This window comes from Oncorhynchus keta, chromosome 14 (assembly GCF_023373465.1).
Source record: "Oncorhynchus keta strain PuntledgeMale-10-30-2019 chromosome 14, Oket_V2, whole genome shotgun sequence".
In the NCBI taxonomy this organism is placed as follows: Eukaryota; Metazoa; Chordata; class Actinopteri; order Salmoniformes; family Salmonidae; genus Oncorhynchus; species Oncorhynchus keta.
The window spans coordinates 24,271,710-24,290,896 of NC_068434.1; the positions used below are offsets into that span (position 1 = coordinate 24,271,710).

The 19,187-nt window shown below is 44.0% G+C and overlaps 1 protein-coding gene across 3 annotated transcripts; it reads left to right on the top strand.

Moving 5' to 3' along the window:
- Nucleotides 1–5,314: 5,314 nt before the first annotated feature.
- Nucleotides 5,315–19,075, top strand: LOC118375645 (FK506-binding protein 15). Of its 3 annotated transcripts, none has more exons than XM_035762235.2 (29): nucleotides 5,315–5,561; nucleotides 10,066–10,169; nucleotides 10,277–10,355; nucleotides 10,479–10,548; nucleotides 10,681–10,755; nucleotides 10,854–10,952; nucleotides 11,038–11,187; nucleotides 11,311–11,379; nucleotides 11,502–11,645; nucleotides 11,753–11,907; nucleotides 12,008–12,056; nucleotides 12,184–12,300; nucleotides 12,400–12,484; nucleotides 12,679–12,782; nucleotides 12,970–13,152; nucleotides 13,249–13,347; nucleotides 13,471–13,565; nucleotides 13,699–13,801; nucleotides 14,076–14,108; nucleotides 14,571–14,742; nucleotides 14,846–14,982; nucleotides 16,046–16,201; nucleotides 16,293–16,445; nucleotides 16,639–16,731; nucleotides 16,855–16,968; nucleotides 17,056–17,163; nucleotides 17,278–17,867; nucleotides 18,064–18,172; nucleotides 18,476–19,075. In XM_035762235.2, the coding sequence occupies exons 1-29, from the start codon at nucleotides 5,512–5,514 to the stop codon at nucleotides 18,548–18,550; spliced, it is 3,570 nt and encodes a 1,189-aa protein (XP_035618128.1). In that variant the 5' UTR covers nucleotides 5,315–5,511; the 3' UTR covers nucleotides 18,551–19,075. The 3 variants fall into 3 exon arrangements, with proteins under 3 accessions (XP_035618128.1, XP_035618127.1, XP_035618129.1); XM_035762234.2 differs by having other exon boundaries at nucleotides 5,316–5,561; nucleotides 12,952–13,152; XM_035762236.2 differs by lacking the exon at nucleotides 14,076–14,108 and having other exon boundaries at nucleotides 5,318–5,561; nucleotides 12,952–13,152.
- Nucleotides 19,076–19,187: the final 112 nt, after the last annotated feature.

Genomic DNA, 19,187 nt, shown 5'->3' on the forward strand with positions numbered 1-19,187 from the left:
GATATGGGAATTTGGTTAGCGTCTTTCAGAAAAAGTGTAGTATCATCAGCCAGCTTGCTTATAATAATTTATTTATCAGCTGTGGAAATACCTTGTACAGGACTATTATTTAAAGAATTTGCAAGAAGTTGGGTGATTAATAAAAACAGGTACGGAGATAGGACAACCGTGCCAAATTCCTCTCTTTAACTCAAATCTAGGTGAGGTGCCATATTTCAATTTGATTGAGCTGTTACCATTTGCATAGAGTCTTAATGACCTAACAGAAAAAATCCCCAAAGCCAAGTCTCTCAAGGGAGTGGAAGAGAAACTGATGCTCTACTGTGTCAAATGCTTTATAAAAAAAATCTAAAAATAATATGAAGCTATCCTCAGTTATTAGGTCTGAGTAGTCAAGTATGTCCCCTACCTGACACCCTAGACCCACTCCAATTTGCTTACCGCCCCAATAGGTCCACAGACGACGCAATCGCAACCACACTGCCCTAACCCATCTGGACAAGAGGAATACCTATGTGAGAATGCTGTTCATCGACTACAGCTCAGCATTTAACACCATAGTACCCTCTAAACTTGTCATCGAGCTCTAGACCCTGGGTCTCGACCCCGCCCTGTGCAACTGGGTACTGGACTTCCTGACGGGCCGCCCCCCCAGGTGGTGAGGGTAGCTAACAACATCTCCACCCCGCTGATCCTCAACACTGGGGCCCCACAAGGGTGTGTTCTGAGCCCTCTCCTGTACTCACTGTTCACCCAAGACTGCGTGGCCATGCACACCTCCAACTCAATCATCAAGTTTGCGGACGACACTACAGTGGTAGGCTTGATTACCAACAACGACGAGACAGCCTACAGGGAGGAGGTGAGGGCCCTGGGAGTGTGGTCTCGGGAAAATAACCTCACACTCAACGTCAACAAAACAAAGGAGATGATTGTGGACTTCAGGAAACAGCAGAGGGAGCACCCCCCTATCCACATCGACGGGACAGTAGTGGAGAGAGTAGTAAGTTTTAAGTTCCTCGGCGTACACATCACAGACAAACTGAATTGGTCCACTCACACCGACAGCGTTGTGAAGAAGACGCAGCAGCGCCTCTTCAACCTCAGGAGGCTGAAGAAATTTGTCTCGATACCAAAAGCACTCACAAACTTCTACAGATGCACAATCGAGAGCATCCTGTCGGGCTGTATCACCGCCTGGTACAAGAACTGCTCCGCCCACAACCGTAAGGCTCTCCAGAGGGTAGTGAGGTCTGCACAACGCATCACCGGGGGCAAACTACCTGCCCTCCAGGACACCTACACCACCCGATGTCACAGGAAGCCCATAAAGATCATCAAGGACAACAACCACCCGAGCCACTGCCTGTTTACCCCGCTGTCATCCAGAAAGCGAGGTCAGTACAGGTGCATCAAAGCAGGGACCGAGCAGCTTATATCTCAAGGCCATCAGACTGTTAAACAGCCACCACTAACATTGAGTGGCTGCTGCCAATGTTCCGACTCAACTCCAGCCACTTTAATAATGGGAATTGATGGAAAAATGTATCACTAGCCACTTTAAACAATGCCACTTAATATAATGTTTACATACCCTACATTACTCATCTCATATGTATATACTGTACTCATTTAAACTGCTGCATCTTGCCATCTTTATGTAATACATGTATCACTAGCCACTTTAAACTATGCCACTTTATGTTTATATACCCTACATTACTCATCTCATATGTATTTCTGTACTCTATACCATCTACTGCATCTTGCCTATGTACCATCACTCATTCATATATATTTATGTACATATTCTTTATCCCTTTACACTTGTGTGTATAAGGTAGTAGTCGTGGAATTGTTAGGTTAGATTACTCGGTGGTTATTGCTGCATTGTCGGAACTAGAAGCACAAGCATTTCGCTACACTCTCATTAACATCTGCTAATCATGTGTATGTGACAAATAAAATTTGATTTGTCTAATACTAGTTTGACATTGTTAGAAATATGTCTGTTCCTCATGAAGCCAGACTGTGTTTCATCAATGATTGCATCCAGGACTTCTTTAATTATTTTTGCAAGTAGTAAGGCTAATATCTTAGTCATTATTAAGAAGACAAATTGGACGCCAGTTATCGACGAACAGCACTTCTTTTTTAGGCTTAGGTATCAGTGTTATTAACCCCTGACTCATTGTAGGAGGGAGAACATTGTTTTTAATACTCTCTAAAAAAAGACTTCAAATAGGAAGGGAGCTACTTCAGAAAATAATTTGTAAAATTCTGATGTAATTCCATCAACACCTGGTGATTTATTGTTCTTTAGATGTTTGATAGAGTCTATATTCTCTTCAACTTTGATGGGTTAATCACACTGTTTAGATTCTATATCACTGATAGAGTGAACATTATTCAGTGAGTTAAAACACATATCTGTGGATTCCTGACAGTACGTAGAGCTATACAATTTTCTATAAAAAATTGCTACAGTATTTAGCGATTAATTTTTGGTCATCTGTAATAACACCATCAATGTTTAACTTCTGGATAGTGTTATTTTTAGAGTGAAATTTCTCAAGTCTAAAGAAGTAGGATGAATTCTGTTCTCCCTCCTCAATCCATTTTTTCCTAGATCTAATAAAGGCTCCTTCTGCTTTTAATTTATATATATTATCCAGTTTATTTTGTAACTTAATGAGTTCCATCTTCTCCTCCCCCAAGAGGTCAGCTGGGGACCTCTGAGAAAGGGAAGTTATCTTAATGATCACCTTGTCCTCCTCAGCTCTTCTGGTCTTAGCAAGATTACTACCATATTTTCTAAGGTATTTGGACACCTCAAATTTAAAGAGCTCCCAGTTCTTGCAATAATATTTTTCTTCACAAGCCTTTTCCCAAAAGTGTGAGAGCAGATCTTTAACCTCAAATTGAATTTTATCATTATTTAATAATGAGCTATTTAGCTCTACCAAGGTTAATATCAGGGGTAAATATTTTGATATCAATGTAAATGGCCCTATGGTCTGTGAGGGGAGTAGTACAAATATTTGTAGTAACACACTCACTATCAATACATTTGGATATAAGCCAAAAATCTATTCTGATTGTCTGGAGCCTGTTTTGTTACTCCAAGTGAATGATCTGTCAGGCGGAAACCTCTCTCTCCATATATCAGTAGGATCAAACTTTTCCATAAAAAGTATTAAACCCAAATTCTGATTGGTTGGCCTACCTGGGGGCCATCTATCAGTTGAATTATCTATAGTAATGTTAAAGTCCCCTCCTATCAATAATAACAAATTGGGAAATTTAGATAACCAATTAAATATATGTTTCTCTATAGATTCAAGTAACTCATCATTATCATGTTTGGTGTTGTACCCGTAGAAGTATACAGTAATGAGTGTAACGTCATTGTAACTGATCACAAGACAAATAAAGTGACCAAAGGGGTCACATTCCGAGTGTAGAATATGACCACCAAAGGTATTTTTCATTGTTCAGATCCATGGGAAAGACAAATATCGTTGCCCCACTGTGACCTCCAGAAGTTGGCAACAGCCTAAATTGAGTGAGACTCTGTTCAAAATTGTTTAGCAAATAAAAAGAAGGCCTTACGCTTCACACTGTTTCGTAACCCCCTAGCATTAAGAGAAACTATAGACAAAACAACAAAGATTATATAAAAGTATAAACTGTAGTAGGATGAGTCAAAGACGTAGGAGCAGTGAACATAAAAGATAAGGAACTGAGATCTGCACCATTTAAGTCAATTTAAAGTGAGAAATAGCTCATTGCATAAACTTTGCGCTAGACGTTATCCGGCTTTGAAATTCAACTCAACTGAAGATTATGTTCAAAACCAAACCATGGGTTCTTGTAGTAAGAAAGACTATTCTGAGAAATCAAATACAAATGAATGATTTAAATAAAAGGGTACCTACTATTTTATGTGCATATGAAAACTGAACATAAAAAAAATGAATAAAAAATGTTTTCATATACATGTTCCTAAGACATTTTTTTGGGGGGGATTAGTATTAATAACTAAATAGAACAATAACCGTGTAAAGTCAGAGCAGACCTGTATGCCCTTTAAAACAGTATCTTAGTTACTGTATACACAAAAAATAAATACAGCTTTCAATCTTCATCGTAAGTTTGTAAACAAAATAGGACTTCCGGTCATACAAGAACAAACTAATAAATTGAAGTACCTGAGTATTCCTGAAAAATAGCCACCCGATGCTTGTTAGGTAGAAAACATAAGGAAAATAAGAATACCATGGCTGAAACCATCAATCTGTTCCTTCTGGTGAGATTTTAGGGAGGAATATGGATTTCTGAACCGTTGATGAAGCCTCGTCCTCCGACGAAGTAAGCATCCTTTCCCTCATTTCGTGCTATCTTGATCGTTGGCCACAACTTGTTCCTTCTTTCTCTGTCCCCCGGGCTGAGATGCTCTGCGAAACGCATACCATGGCTCTGTAGGAAGGCGTTCTTCCTAGCAGCTTTCCAGACAGCATCCCTGTAGAATCTGGCAGTGAAGAGGATGATGATACCCCTTGGTCTTGAATCGTTTTGCTGTTGCTTCTTGCCGAGGCGATGCACAACGTCGATGGTATCACCAACTTTGTTAATTCTCTGCAGATGCGGATAGCCTCTCCTCGCACATCTTCATTCTCCGCATCTGGCAAGCCGTAGAGTCTCAGGTTCCATCTTCTTGTGCATTGTTCCAGATCAGTGAGACGTCTATGGTAGACATTGTTATTCTTTTCCACACTTTTTCCAATTTATGCCACTCTCGTTTTCACATCGTTGATTTCACCACATGCAAACTACAGTCTTTTTCAAGCCTTCGATAACCATGGTGTTCGTGCCAACCTTTTCTCAATGGCGTCAGACCTGGGGTTGATGAGTAAGGAGAGGGTGGCCACTATGTCAGAGTTCATGTTGGTTTTTTTGGAAGGTGGAGGTTTGCACGGAGTAACCGGTAAAGAGAGGAATTCGTCATCTTCAACAGCATTCGGAAGCATGATATTATCCATCGGCCAAGCGTAGTTATGGCAGTTGTCCATAAGCACGTTTCGCTCTTTCTCCCGCTAACTTCTTCCTTTCTTTTTTTGTCACGACTTTGTATAGACATGCCGAAATAAATAATCAAATTATTATTCAAGTAACAGTACAAGTCTTATATCTTGAACAAATAAAAACAGTAATGACTGTAAACTTGTTTTTTTCACAATCTTTCTGAAGTTTGGTACGGAGCTCCGTAAAAAAAGGGTCTGTTCAAGCTGCCATCTTGGCACCTCCTCCAATAAGGTCATTACCCCGGAGCAGAACAATTCACAGTACCATGGATCAGGTGATATGTCAGCTGATGATCATTAGAAACAGGAAGAGAGATTAGTTGGTGTCCTAGCGTTGTTATTTCTCAATAAGTATTATATTTATCAACCCAAGAAAATCATAATATTTGAGAAGTATTATTGCTACACGAAAGAAAATACATTCAAAATGTTTGCCGCTGATGACGAGGATGGAGATTTTCTGTCGCCTACTGGAGGGTGAGTTTGCTTTCTTTCAGGCTAACTGGCTAATACCAATCTAGCTAAACCATTTTTCTTTGACATGAAGCTGTGCTTATTTTGTAGCTAATGGAAGCTAAGATATCTTGCTTGTTTGCTTTTTTAGACACTTCCTGAATTGAAGTAGGCTTGGCTATAATTTTCACAGAGCTAGCTAGTTACTGCACCCACTGACGACAACTGCACCGATGCTATTGAAAATGGCTAGCTGCGAAATCATTTTGATTGACACTGTCGCCAACTACCCCCTGAATTCACTACAACAATTTGAGGTAGTCAAGCCCATTCACACACAGTCTGGTACATTGTTAGATTACTTGTTGATATTACTGCACTGTCGGAACTAGAAGCACATGCATTTCGCTACACTCGCAATAACATCTGCTAATCATGTGTATGTGACCAATACGATCTGATTTTACGGATTTGAGCTAGTCTAGCTAGAGCTAGTACCTTGCACAATATAAATCGAAGGAAAGCGTAACCTCGCTTTACACTTCGCGCATCCCCAGTTAGAGCCCTGTGTTCTGAGACAGGCTTTGTCCTCCACCTCTCACCCATTGACAGTAATGCATTGGATTTGCATGTACAGTAGGTGTCTCATGCAACTGGTTAAGTTGCAGGTCACGATATTTGCTATATCCTATGTTTTGGGTAGTTTGATTTCACCCCAATATGTTTTTCCATTTGGCTGTGAGCCCGATTTCAGTTCAAGAGGTTTGGTACCACAGTTGCTGAATTAATAGGTCTGCTATGTCTCATCTGAAGTTCATATCTATTCAATCACTTGAACAATGCAGGCTAACTGCCAACTAGGGCATGTTGTTTTGCTCTCTAACATTTCCTGGTTAGTAGGGCAATTGTTCACTCAGATAATATGATTTGGACTAATAAAGCTTGTCTGGGCTAGGAGCAGTGGAGGGGGGGGAGGCTAGGGTTGTGGCTCCTAATTCCTCTCACATGCTGCTAGTTAGGTCCAGTAGGGCGAGGGCTGCCTGCTCCTTCACATCAGCTCAGCAAACTGGACTGCAGACGTAGCCAGAGCACCACAGCTCTTCCAGTGTTATGGTGTCAAATCTGCCATGGTGGTGTGACTGCATTGGTGAGCAAGCCATTGGGGAAAGGCGAGGAGGGCATTGCTAAAAGTGGCAACACTGAAACTTAGTGTGTTGTTGGGTGGCCCATGCCTGTCTGTGGCCCATGCCTGTCTGTGGCCCATGCCTGTCTCTTACAAGTGGCTAAACGGGCTACTCTTCACCACCAGTCGTCAGCAACAAAGACCCCAACCTCAAGGTGCCTACCATGTCTTCTGCTCTGAGGGATAATGACTACCTTTGGAGGGAGATCCAAGGGTCAGTATGGCCCTGCTCTGGAGGGAAACGTTAAAATGAAACCTGATGTTTTTCATCTCGATAATGAACAAAGCATTCATTTGCCGCTTGTGGTCTGACTGTGGCAATTGAGGAAGGTCATGGTTTGAATTTGTGATATGGTTCTTCTGCTGGAAAGCATGTAAATGTTCTTGTGATGTATTTACACTTCACTTATGGCAACATAACGTTAGAGATGATGGTGCAATACCTGATGATGTAAGCTATTCTAGTGTGTACGATTTATATCGCAGTAAGAGCTGCTGTGATAACACACAACTGTGAATATAGGTTGTTTTCGTCATCTTTCATTCAACAAACTGTTAAATGTGGAAATGGGCTACTTGACTTATTAACATGAATAAGTAATTTTTGCATTTTCACTTGTTTGATGCAGTTGCTTTGGGATTTGGAAATCTTCAGTCTTTTTCAGATGAAAGGGCTCATAAGAGCAGCTTTTCTCTGTTGTGTGGGCATGGGTCTTGATATACAGCGTGTGGTGGCTGTATAAACCAGGCATGGGTCTTGATATACAGTGTGTGGTGGCTGTATAAACCAGGCATGGGTCTTGATATACAGCGTGTGGTGGCTGTATAAACCAGGCATGGGTCTTGATATACAGTGTGTGGTGGCTGTATAAACCAGGCATGGGGCTTGATATACAGTGTGTGGTGGCTGTATAAACCAGGCATGGGGCTTGATATACAGTGTGTGGTGGCTGTATAAACCAGGCATGGGGCTTGATATACATTGTGTGGAGGCTGTATAAACCAGGCATGGGGCTTGATATACAGTGTGTGGTGGCTGTATAAACCAGGCATGGGGCTTGATATACAGTGTGTGGTGGCTGTATAAACCAGGCATGGGGCTTGATATACAGTGTGTGGTGGCTGTATAAACCAGGCATGGGGCTTGATATACAGTGTGTGGTGGCTGTATAAACCAGGCATGGGGCTTGATATACAGTGTGTGGTGACTGTATAAACCAGGCATGGGGCTTGATATACAGTGTGTGGTGGCTGTATAAACCAGGCATGGGGCTTTTGTTCTCTGTGCTCAATATAAATACATTTTTCACTTCAATTTGTTGTCAGCTGAAATCAGGAACGGTAAGCAAGGAAATGGTTGACAATGAAACGGCAATTGACAGAATAGCGTTTGCTTTTTATCCAATGAGCTGTTTTTTTTGTCTCTATAGAACATATGTGTTTATCTGTTTTTGAATTTGACTTAGGAGAGCGTAGTAGACCAACCTCATTACGGTACACTAATAGGGCTTCTGCAGATTATGGGTTTACAGAAATAACCTAAATAACACTTGCTCTATGTCCGGGTTCCCCATCTCGCAGCCTGCGGGTGATTAAAATAGAAATAATAATAATGATAATAATAATAATTTGGTACCCCAAGTTTTGAGTGTTAATTTTATTTTTACTTGTTGGAGCTGATTTGCAGTCTCATGTCCAAGTGATTTTACTTTTGGAAATCTGTTTCAAAGTATTCCCACACATTGTAGAGAGATGTGATTGTATACAAATGTAAGCACTGTTAGAAATTGTCATGGTCAACTATTATATCCATTTGGGCTTCTTGTGGTCAATTTTCAGTCTACAAATGAGTTGTAATTACAGTACATGCGGAAAGCATTCAGACCCCTTCAATTGTTCCACATTTTGTGACTTTACAGCCTTATTCTAAAATGAATAAACTTTTTTCCACCAAAATCCATCAACACACAATACCCCATAATTACATTTTTGCAAATTTATAGACAACTGATATCACATTTATATCACATTTTCAGACCCTTTACTCAGTACTTTGTTGAAGCACCTTTGGCAGCGTTTACAGCCTCAAGTCTTCTGGGTGTGACACTACAAGCTTGGTTACACCTGTATTTGGGGAGTTTCTCCCATTCTTCTCTGCAGATCATCTCAAGCTCTGTCAAGTTGGATGGGGAGCGTCGCTGCAGAGTTATGTTCAGGTCTCTCCAGAGATGTTCGATCAGGTTCAAGTCCGAGCTCAGGCTGGGCCACTCAAGGACATTGAGACTTGTCCTGAAGCCACTCCTGCATTGTCTTGGCTGTGTGCTTAGGGTCGTTGTCCTGTTGGAAGGTGAACAGGTTTTCATCAAGGATCTCTTTATTTTGCTCTGTTCAACTTCCCCTTGATCTTGACTAGTCTCCCAGTCATTGCCGCTGAAAAACATTCCCACAGTATAATGCTGCCACCACCATGCTTCAATGTAGGGATGGTATTGGCCAGGTGATGAGCGGTGCCTGGTTTCCTCGAGACATGACGCTTGGCATTCAAGCCAAAGAGTTCAGTCTTGGTTTCACCATACCAGAGAATCTTTTTTCTCATGGTCTGGGAGTTCCTTAGGTGCCATTTGGAAAACTCCAAGCAGGCTGTCATGTGCCTTTTACTGAGGAGTGGCTTCCGGTTGGCCACTCTACCATAAAGGCCTGATTGGTGGAGTGCTGCAGAGATGGTTGGAAGAGTCTTGGTGGTTCCAAATTTCTTACATTTAAGAATGGAGGCCACTGTGTTCTTGGGGACCTTCAATGCTGTAGAAATGTTTTGGTATCCTTCCCCAGATCTGTGCCTCGACACAATCCTGTCTCGGAGCTCTACAGACAATTCCTTCTACCTCATGGCTTGGTTTTTGCTCTGACATGCACGGTCAACTTATATAGACGTGTGTCTTTCCAAATCATGTCCAATCAATTGAGTTTACCACAGGTGGACTCCAAGCTGTAGAAAATTCTTAAGGATGATCAATGGAAACAGGATGCACCTGAGTTCAATTTCGAGTCTCTTAGCAAAGGGTGTGAATATGTTTGTAAATACAGTTTAAAAAAATGAAAGAAATTATATTTTTTATACATATGCAAACATTTCTAAACCTGTTCGCTTTGTCATTACACTGTATTCTGTGTAGATTGAGGAACATATATTTTTATACATTGTAGGATAAGGTTGTAATGTAAAAAAATGTGGGAAAAGTAAAGGGGTCTGAATGCACTGTATGTTCCGCCTCCTAGACCATCCACCCAAGAAAAAAATCAGCTTGCGGCTAAATATAGTTGATGATCCCTACTGTGTTATTTCAGGGCAAAGCTGGCATCACTTTTTGGACTGGACCAAGCACCTAGTCAGGGGAATGAATCCTTCCAATATACAGCCCCTAAACAGCCTAGGAAGACCTTGAATCCAGGTAAAAACAATTTTAGCAATGGAAGGAAATATGACCAAAGTTAGGTTAACATGATCAGGTGAAACTGAGATGTGTTTACTGACAATAGAGCATGTTTAAATTTCCAGGACCTCCTGCCCAGAAACCCACTGGCCCTCCTGGTGCTCCTGCAGTATTATTGGCTACAGCTATCCATGCTTTCAAATAGTGAGTATCTTTAAACTGTACAAATGACTTGAAATGCTGCCCTGTTGGTCCTGTGACGAGACCCATTCATTTGTTTTGAGTTCATGACTTACTCCATAATCGATGGTGCATCTTTTTGTTTAGTCTTAATGGACAGTATCAGAAACAAGGAAAGCTTGGAGCTGCAGTCCTGGGTAACCACACAACCAAAGAGGTGTGAGCAGAGATGTGCTTTTATTTTTTTAAATGTGAATAAATGTTAATGATTTCTGTTTCTTTGTACATGCTCATCATCATGCACGTTTGCTAACAATGACATAAGAGTTCCCTGTCTGTTTTTTCGTAGTACAAACTCTTGCTGTACGCCAGTCAACAGAAACAAGTGACTGCGGCCACGATTCATGTTGGGTTTGTCTTCACGGTGAGTTTGTGTCAGGAGAATCTGAGCAAGTGAGGAGCGAGCCAGTTGGCTTCACTTAAAGAATCTCAGCTCTTACTCTTTCCCATTGTCTTCTGCAGGTTCAGCCCAGCAACTACTGCACTTTTTATGACGACCAGCGTCAGAACTGGTCCCTGATGTTTGACACAGACAAAGCTGCCGTGGACTTTTGTAAAGAGGTGAAGGACAGCAGATGGACTCTGAGTTTGATTAATTTAATACTCATATAAAAGTGATTGAATTGGCAACTTGTCTTTAATTTAGGTGTGTTTGGCAAAAGTGAACAGCGCCCCCTCCTTAGATATGGTGGTGGTGCAGGACCTGACACTAGGGGAGGGGCAGGGTGTTGAGAATGGAGACTCCCTGGAGGTGGCATACACAGGCTGGCTCCTGCAAAACCATGCCATCGGACAGGTAAGATATCGCTGTGTTTATTGTGTCATTAGAGACCAGTGCTTTGCACATTGCTGTGTGTCATCTTTGCCCTGGGATGTAGTGGTACAGCAGTGGTCTTGTAATATTCAACTATTGTTTCAGGTTTTTGACTCCAACCTGAACAAAGACAAGCTACTACGACTGAAACTTGGCGCTGGAAAAGTGATGAAGGTGAGTCATTGATATCCTATGGGTGAGTTATTTGGGTTGTATATGCGCAGCTTCTGTTCTCAAGAAGAATAGTAGGGACATGTGGAACTTACAGTTTCCTCGCTCTCCTTTCTAATTGCCAGGGCTGGGAGGAGGGCATGCTGGGTATGAGGAAGTCAGGCCGGCGTCTCGTGGTGATACCCCCCAGTCTGGGAGACAGCTCCCAAGGAGTGGCCAACTGCGTTCCAGCAGACTGCACTCTTATCTTTGAGGCAGAGCTACGACGGGTAGGACGTCCAGCATCTCTCAAATGGGACTGTCCGATAACATTAAGCCAAAAGTAACATTTGATGAGTTTCTTTGTCTCCTCATGCTTTTTTTATTGTGTCCTCAGTTGAAGTTGGCAAAGGACAGTGTGTCTGACCGTGCCAGTGCTGGGTCTCGGGACTCTGCTGCCCCCTCACCTGCCCCCAGTATGGAGAACTTGGGCCCGGACCTCCCAGCAGGGCCCGCTCAGCCCCCTTCTACTACAAGCCCCGGGAGACTAGGGTAAGAGTACATGCTTTCCTGAACACTCATAACCATCTCTCCCAGCTCATTTTTTGTCTTTGTCTTGTCTCTTTCATTGTTTTCACCCTCTCGTTTTCAGGGAACCACTACTTCGGGCAAAGTCGAATTCCATCAGTGAACAGTTGACAGTGAGTGCTTTCTCTTCTGAGTAACATTAGACTTTAATATAAAATGTTCAAAGCTGACTTGTTTGTAACCCAAGCCCTATCAGGCTGATGAGCTATAACCTACTCCTTAATCTTCCCATGGCTCCAGAATCCAGATGCCACCAAAGCCAAGCTGATCTCTCGCATGGCCAAGATGGGCCAGCCCATGTTGCCCTTCATGGCAGGGCCCTCCTCTCAGCCAGACTCCAGTGACTCTGAGATGGAGGTAAGATGGAGGGTCCAAGGGATTGTATTTTCACATCGCTGCACCTACAGAATATGAGCTAATATAATGATGCTAGATATAACCAGTGTCTTCCTTCAGGACCCCAGTGTGTCCAGACTGAAGGAGCGTCCTGCTGCTCCCTCTCCTGTGCAGATCTCCCCTGCCCCCCAAGCTCCAGTGCAAGGTGAGCTCTCCCACAATCTCTGCTGGAGTCATCACTCTCCATGTTTAGCTGGCCAATAAATTGTCTAATATCACCGTTTTTTTAAGACTCATTTAGATTGATTTGCTATAAAACTTTCTTTTCAGTGTGTCAATGTTTGTTGATGCCCTGGGTGTAATTTCTCAGTTTGTACATAATGTGTATTTTTCCTACAGTGCTTTCCTACCCTCATGGGGCACCACCCTCTGCCTTGATGCCTGTCGCTATGACAACTGCTGCTCCGCAGCCTGTGATGCCAGGCTCCGCCCATGCCTTTCAGGTGAGAATGACAAATGTCATTTTCATCGTTCAACTGTCAAACATTTAAACTAATTTCCATGCTATTTTGTATTGGCTGCAGAGCTGACTTAAAGGCTAACCTCCTTTCTAACGAATCTTCCTCCATTCTCTGTTGCGTCATTGAATCAGTCTGTTATGTTTTTTCATAGCCTTATGCCTACCCACAGTCCTCTATGGCTCCCTCTCAACTTCAACAAATGGGCCAGATTTACCCCACCCAGACAGTGCCATACATGGGAGGCACTGGAGAGGTCACTTCCTTCCTCATGACTGAAGCTCGGCAGCATAACACTGAGATCCGATTGGCTGTCGGCAAAGTGGCCGATAAAGTGGACCAGTTGGCGTCAAAGGTCAGCAATATTATTATTATTATTATTTCTCTTTCTGTATCAGACATTTACACCTCCAGTATGACATCAGTTTTTCACTTCTCATCAATTTGACAGGTTGACGACCTTCAGAGGCAAGGAGGCCACTCATTGGCTATGCCCAGTGTTAATATGGAAACATCCATGATTATGCACAACATCCAAAGAATCATTCAGGTATAGTCTGGTTGGGGGGACGGGTTGGGGGGGGGTGTTAGGGATTTAATTCCCTAATAACACTTTAGTAAAATGTCTACGTGTTTTTCTCTCTCACTGTATCTCACTATATTTACTGTACAGGAAAATGAATCTTTAAAGAAGGATGTCTATGAGAAGAGCTCACGTGTAGAGGAGCAGAACCACAAGATTGGGGAGCTCATCAACCAGAACCAGAGGTAGGACACAGACATTGATGCAGAAGTTAACATTGGGGGATCTAAAATGGCATCATTCACATACCAATTTCAGACACAGCTGTTGATTTTCTCTGCGTGTCCAGCCAGGCTTGTCTCTTTTGTTGTTGTCCAGATACATGGAGCAGAGTAACCTGCTGATGGAGCAGAGGAATGATTCCCTGAAGTCCTCCAGTGAACACAACCAGGTCCGGGTGCTGCAGGCTGAGCAGGATAAGGTAGATCACAGTACCACCACCCTACCGTACTTCTTCTGTATATACTGTCATCAGACTGCAAGGAGGAACTAACCTTCTCTTATACTCTCACAGTCAGGGCTCATTATTCTCACGTGACTTAACGGCTCTATTACTGTATCTAACATGGCTTTAGGGATATTAGTGTTGTTTTTGTCTGGGGACTAGACTAACAGAATGACTGCTGCAGCTCCTGGCTATTTGTCCTGCTGTGTTCCTCTCAGGACCTTTAGTAGTGACTGCTCTCTCTTTCCAGCATGTACGGCCTCAGGACCTGTGCTTGGGCCAGGTGAGCCTGTTAGCTCTCGCTCTACCTTCCTCCACTCATCCTCCTTCCCGTCCCCCTTTTTGCTGACTTTTCATTTTTTTTCTTCAGCCCTTTCCTCCTCATCAGTCATCATAATTCACCAGTCATCTTCTTCCCACAGGATCATGCTGTCAGGCTCCATGTTAACTCTGTCTCTCACTCATCACATCCAGCCAATCACCATCACCACTGTCCACTCGCACTGTCTATGGCTGTGTCCCAAAACTCTGAGATGGCCTCCTTTCCTCGTCGCCTTTCCTTCATGACCACTGGATAAAGGACTGGACACTGACAGTTCCCAACATCTTGATTTATTTCCAGTCAGATTAGTGATCATGAAGGAAATACGTTAGTTTAGGTTATTGGGACACAGCCTGCCTTTGGACTGTGTATTGTATAGACCGACAACACCGCTGACTAACAGTACTTGTCTCTGTCGCTCAGGTGCGTCTGACAGAGGAGCTGGCTAAGTGTACAGCGCGGGTGTCCCAGCTGCAGCAGGAGGCCACGTCTCACCAGCAGAGGGCTGCAGAGCTGCAGAGCAAACTGACCTCTGCCCTGCAGGACAGTGACACACACTGCACACGCATCTCCTCCTTAGAAACCCAACTGGAAGGTTTGCACTACTCTTACATAATTATGTGCTATAAACACAATGTTTTTCTTTTAAATTGGTTAGAAAGGTGTCAGTGAGAGTGTGTTTATGTTGGTGTGAGTAGAGCTAAAGGAGACGTCAGAGCGAGGCCAAGCCCAGTACCGTACAGAGAAGCAGAAACGCAAAGAGATGGAGCTCAGAGTAAACAACATGGAGGAGGAGTTGCAGGACCTGAAGATTGACAAAGAAAGTCTGGAACGAGTGAGTATGGCACAGTGTCTGTGGGCTGTTTTCTCGCAAGGGCGCTGGGCGTGATGGTATTCCAGGGCGTGTTCTCAGAAGGTGTGCAGATCAGTTGGCAGGCATCTTCACGGTAATTTCCAACCTCTCCTTCTCCCAGTCTGTAATGTTTTAAGATGACCACCATCATTCCTGTTCCCAAGAACTCTAAGGCTTCATGCCACCCTGTAGTGCTCACATCTGTCATCATGAAGTGCTTGGGAAGGCAGGTTATGGCACACATCAATTCCATCATCCTAGACACACTCCAACTTGCATACCGCCCCAACAGATGCATAGACGACGGAGTCTCAATTGCACTCCACACTCCATTTTCTGATGACCCAACGGTGGTAGATCACTGGCGACCTACAGGGAGGAGATCAGTGACCTGGCACTGTGGTGCCGGGACAACAACCTCTCCCTCAATGTCAGTAAGACCAAGGAGCTGATTGTGGACTACAGGAAATGGGATGGCGGGCACGCCCTCATCCACATCGACGGGGCTGTAGTGGAGCAGGTCGAGAGCTTCAGTTTCCTCTATGTCCAAATCACTAAGGACTTAAAATGGTCCACGCGCACAGTGCCTCTTCCCCCTCGGGAGGTTGAAAAGGTTTGGCATGGGTTCTCAAAGGTTCTACAGCTGCACCCTTGAGAGCATCTTGACTGGCTGCATCACTGCTTGGTATGGCAACAGCACTGCACTCAATTGCCTGGTGCTATAGAGGGTGGTGGGGACAGCCCAGTACATTACTGGGGCTGAGCTCCCTGCCATCCAGGACCTCTATATCAGGCAGTGTGAAAGAAAGGCCCAGAAATCGTAACCATGTACTTGTGCACGTGAGATTAAAACGTAACTTTTAGATTTAGCCTCCAATGCTTACATCTCTGCTAGAAATTGCCCAAAGGCACAGATCTAGGATCAGCTTACAGATCTCAGTTCTCTTCACTCCTATACCATAACCTTCACCAATAGTGTGGGAAATTGACCTAAAACTGAAATTAGATCAGTGTCTTAAGGGTAGCTTCATCTTTCTTCTCTTAGACGCTGTCAGACAGGAAGAGGAAGTGGCAGGCGGAGAGGCAGCGGTGTGATGAGGAGATGGAGGAGCTGAGGAGGAGCAGCCAGCAGGACATGGACAGTCTAAAGACACAGCTCCGCAAGGCCAGGACCAGCACTGGCCAGGCGGCCTCAGAACAGGTACTGTACAGGGTATAATAATATGTCTATGGGGAGAGGGTGAAGAGTAATTGTGCGTGCGTGTGCGGCTGACTGTGCGTGTGTGTTCCAGCTAGCCCAGCTGCAAGCGGAGCTGGAGGAGGAGTGGAAGGGGAAGTGTGAGCAGGCGTTGGCCTCAGCCAAGGAGCAGCAGGGGCGTCAGATGGCCGAACTGGTAGAGCAAAGGGACACACTGGAGCAGAGACTGACCCAGCTACAGGAAAAGGTCAATAGCCTAACCCATATTATACCGTATACAAAGCTTTCTCTCTCCTGACGCCCCTTTGGACTCCTGAGTTAATACATACTTTTATATTGTGTGGCTAAGGGGAATTTGTTACTGTTATACAACAATGGAATTCCAATTACTTGTGTAGCTTAATCTGTGAGAGTTTAGTGGCTCTAACGCATTCTAACAGTTCTCAGCTCTGAAGCAGTCCAGGGACTCAGAGGAGCAGGGCCTGCTACAGCAGCAGGTACAGCACGAGAAGCTGCAGGTCCTACAAGAAAAGGTACTGGTGTGTTTACATGTTAGTCTAGCATTAGCAGCTAACTCTCTCCATATCATAATGAAGTCCTCTTTCTCACACACCCACATTCTTTCTCTCCTTTTCTCTCGTTCTCCTCTCTTTCAGTATTCAGTCCTGGAGGAGAAGTCATCAGCTATGAAACAGAAGCTTGAGGAGCGAGTGGCTGAGCTGGAAAGGAGGCTGGCAGAGCAAATGGGCCAAGAGGACACTGCAGGGGAGGTGAGAGGGACACAGACATGTTTCACAGCTGAGTGTCTGTCTTACCTGTACCTCATGGTTTGACCCTAGCCCTGTGTGCCCTGGCAGGTGAAGCGTGTGATGAACGGAGTGTTCCACTCTCTGAGAGGGGAGTTTGACCTACATGAGACCTACACAGGCAGCGCTGTGCTCAGTATAATCGTCAACACCATAAAGGTACTGCATCTCTGCTTGACAATTATCGAGACTGTTATATCTTACTGTGTTATTCACAATGGAGATGGACTGAAAGGGATTTGGGTGAATTAATGTTGGTGTTTGACCCTTCAGAGTGTTACGTTGCAACTGCTCAATGTTACTGAGAGACCTTTGTCCCAACGGAGTGAAGAGGAAGAGGTGGTGGAGGTCAGTGATGTGAAGCTTCGAGAGGAGAGACCACCACAGGATGTCCATGTGAATGGAGAGGAAGAGGAGGAGCAGAGGGTAGAGTCAGAGCAGCCTAGTGAGGCCGTTGGGCAGAGGGAGGGAGACCCCAGAGATGTGCAGGAGAGGGCTCGTCTGGAGGCAGAACCAGAGACAGAGAAGCCGACTAAGGTGGAGCTAGCGTCAGACATCCATACAGAACCAGAGCAGCAATCACACTCAACCCAGCCACAACCAACATCTCCCGAGCCACTGAGAGAGAACACCACCGAGGCTTCGGAACCCACTGACATAAACCCTGAGGAGAATCTGCCCTCTGAGATGGGACAGGAATGTCAGTTAGAAGGTGATGTAATTACCCCAGAGGTGAAGAAAGTGAGTGTGACTATTGAGGGTCCCATGGGTGAACTGGAAATAACTAGCCCCAAAGCCACAGGTCCTCCAACCCAGCCCCCACCTCCACCAAGCCCTCTGCATGACAGTCCTGGGAAAGTAAGGTGAGTTTTCTAGAGAGACCAGTGAACTACACAACCCAGTCTCATTCAACTGAGCCTTATCTATGTTCATAATAAGTCTGTTGTCCCTTGCTAATATGCATGAATTCCTGCACCTCTCTCTGCCTTCTATCTCCCCCTGCTCTCCCTCCTTGCTCTACTCTATGTCCATTCTCACTTATGTGTTCTATTCTCTCAGTCTGACTGAGGGAGTAGGAGAGGAAAATGGAAAGGAGACATTTTTCCAGAGCACAGCCCCAACCAAACCCCCACCACCACCCACTGAGGAGGAGGATGATGATGAGCTGGTGAGGAAGGATCAGTAGAGCCACACCAGTTCTCTCAGATTTATACACACTGCTTCTGTTCCCCTTGTTTGTCAGTAAAGTTTGTCTGTTACATGGCCTACTGAATAGTACATCAGATATCTTGAAACCAGCTTTATGTTATAATTCAGTGGCAGGTTCCTCTGCTGTTGAATGTCTATGACAGGAACTTGTTCTGAATTACTTCATTCCTTTCCGAACAGTTTCATATGTTTTTTGTGGTTGGTCAGCATAGGATTACGGAACACAACTCGCATTTGATATACTTTCCCCATGTTTTCTAAGAGCTTGAAGGGGCGACCTCCCCCAGCCCCTCTGTTTGGCGATGAAGAGGATGAAGATCTTGACTGGCTGGGCTGAGCAACAACTGAAGTGATAAGTCTTATGAGTCTTGAAGGCCATCCTCTAGAGAGATGATTTCCACTGTCCTAGAAGAGACTATACCTGGATGAACATGTAGTGAACTCAGTCTCTGTCTGAGATAAGGGAACTCTGATCAATGTGAGTGAGAAGGACGTCCTGTCAGACTGCCCTGAACACTGTGGTTAAAGGTCTGTGTGCCATGTTGAGATCTGTAGGGCTGACCTGATTGCTGTTGCATGAAAGCCACCTTTGATCAATTAAGTCTGATGCAATCAAAGTCAATCCATCTGTTAGCCCTGTAATTTGTTGTTTTCATTGGGTCTTCGAGACTAAAATGATGGTCTAGGGTATTTTAACTACTGTAGCTTTTATCTGATTTGATTTAAGATGTCTGTTTGCTTGTTGTCAGGGTTACAAGGCTGTTGTGTATTAATAATGAGGGCTTGATGCTTCAAGAACATCTCATTTTTAAAAATGTTTGCTGAGATTCATTCCAGAAAATAAAAAAACATATAAAAAAGATGTCCACATATTCTTAATTGAATTTTTTTCTTCTTCTTGTATTTCCACAAGATATTGCACCAGAGAGATTTCTGCATCATTTTGGTATGACATCCATAATCAAACCAACGAC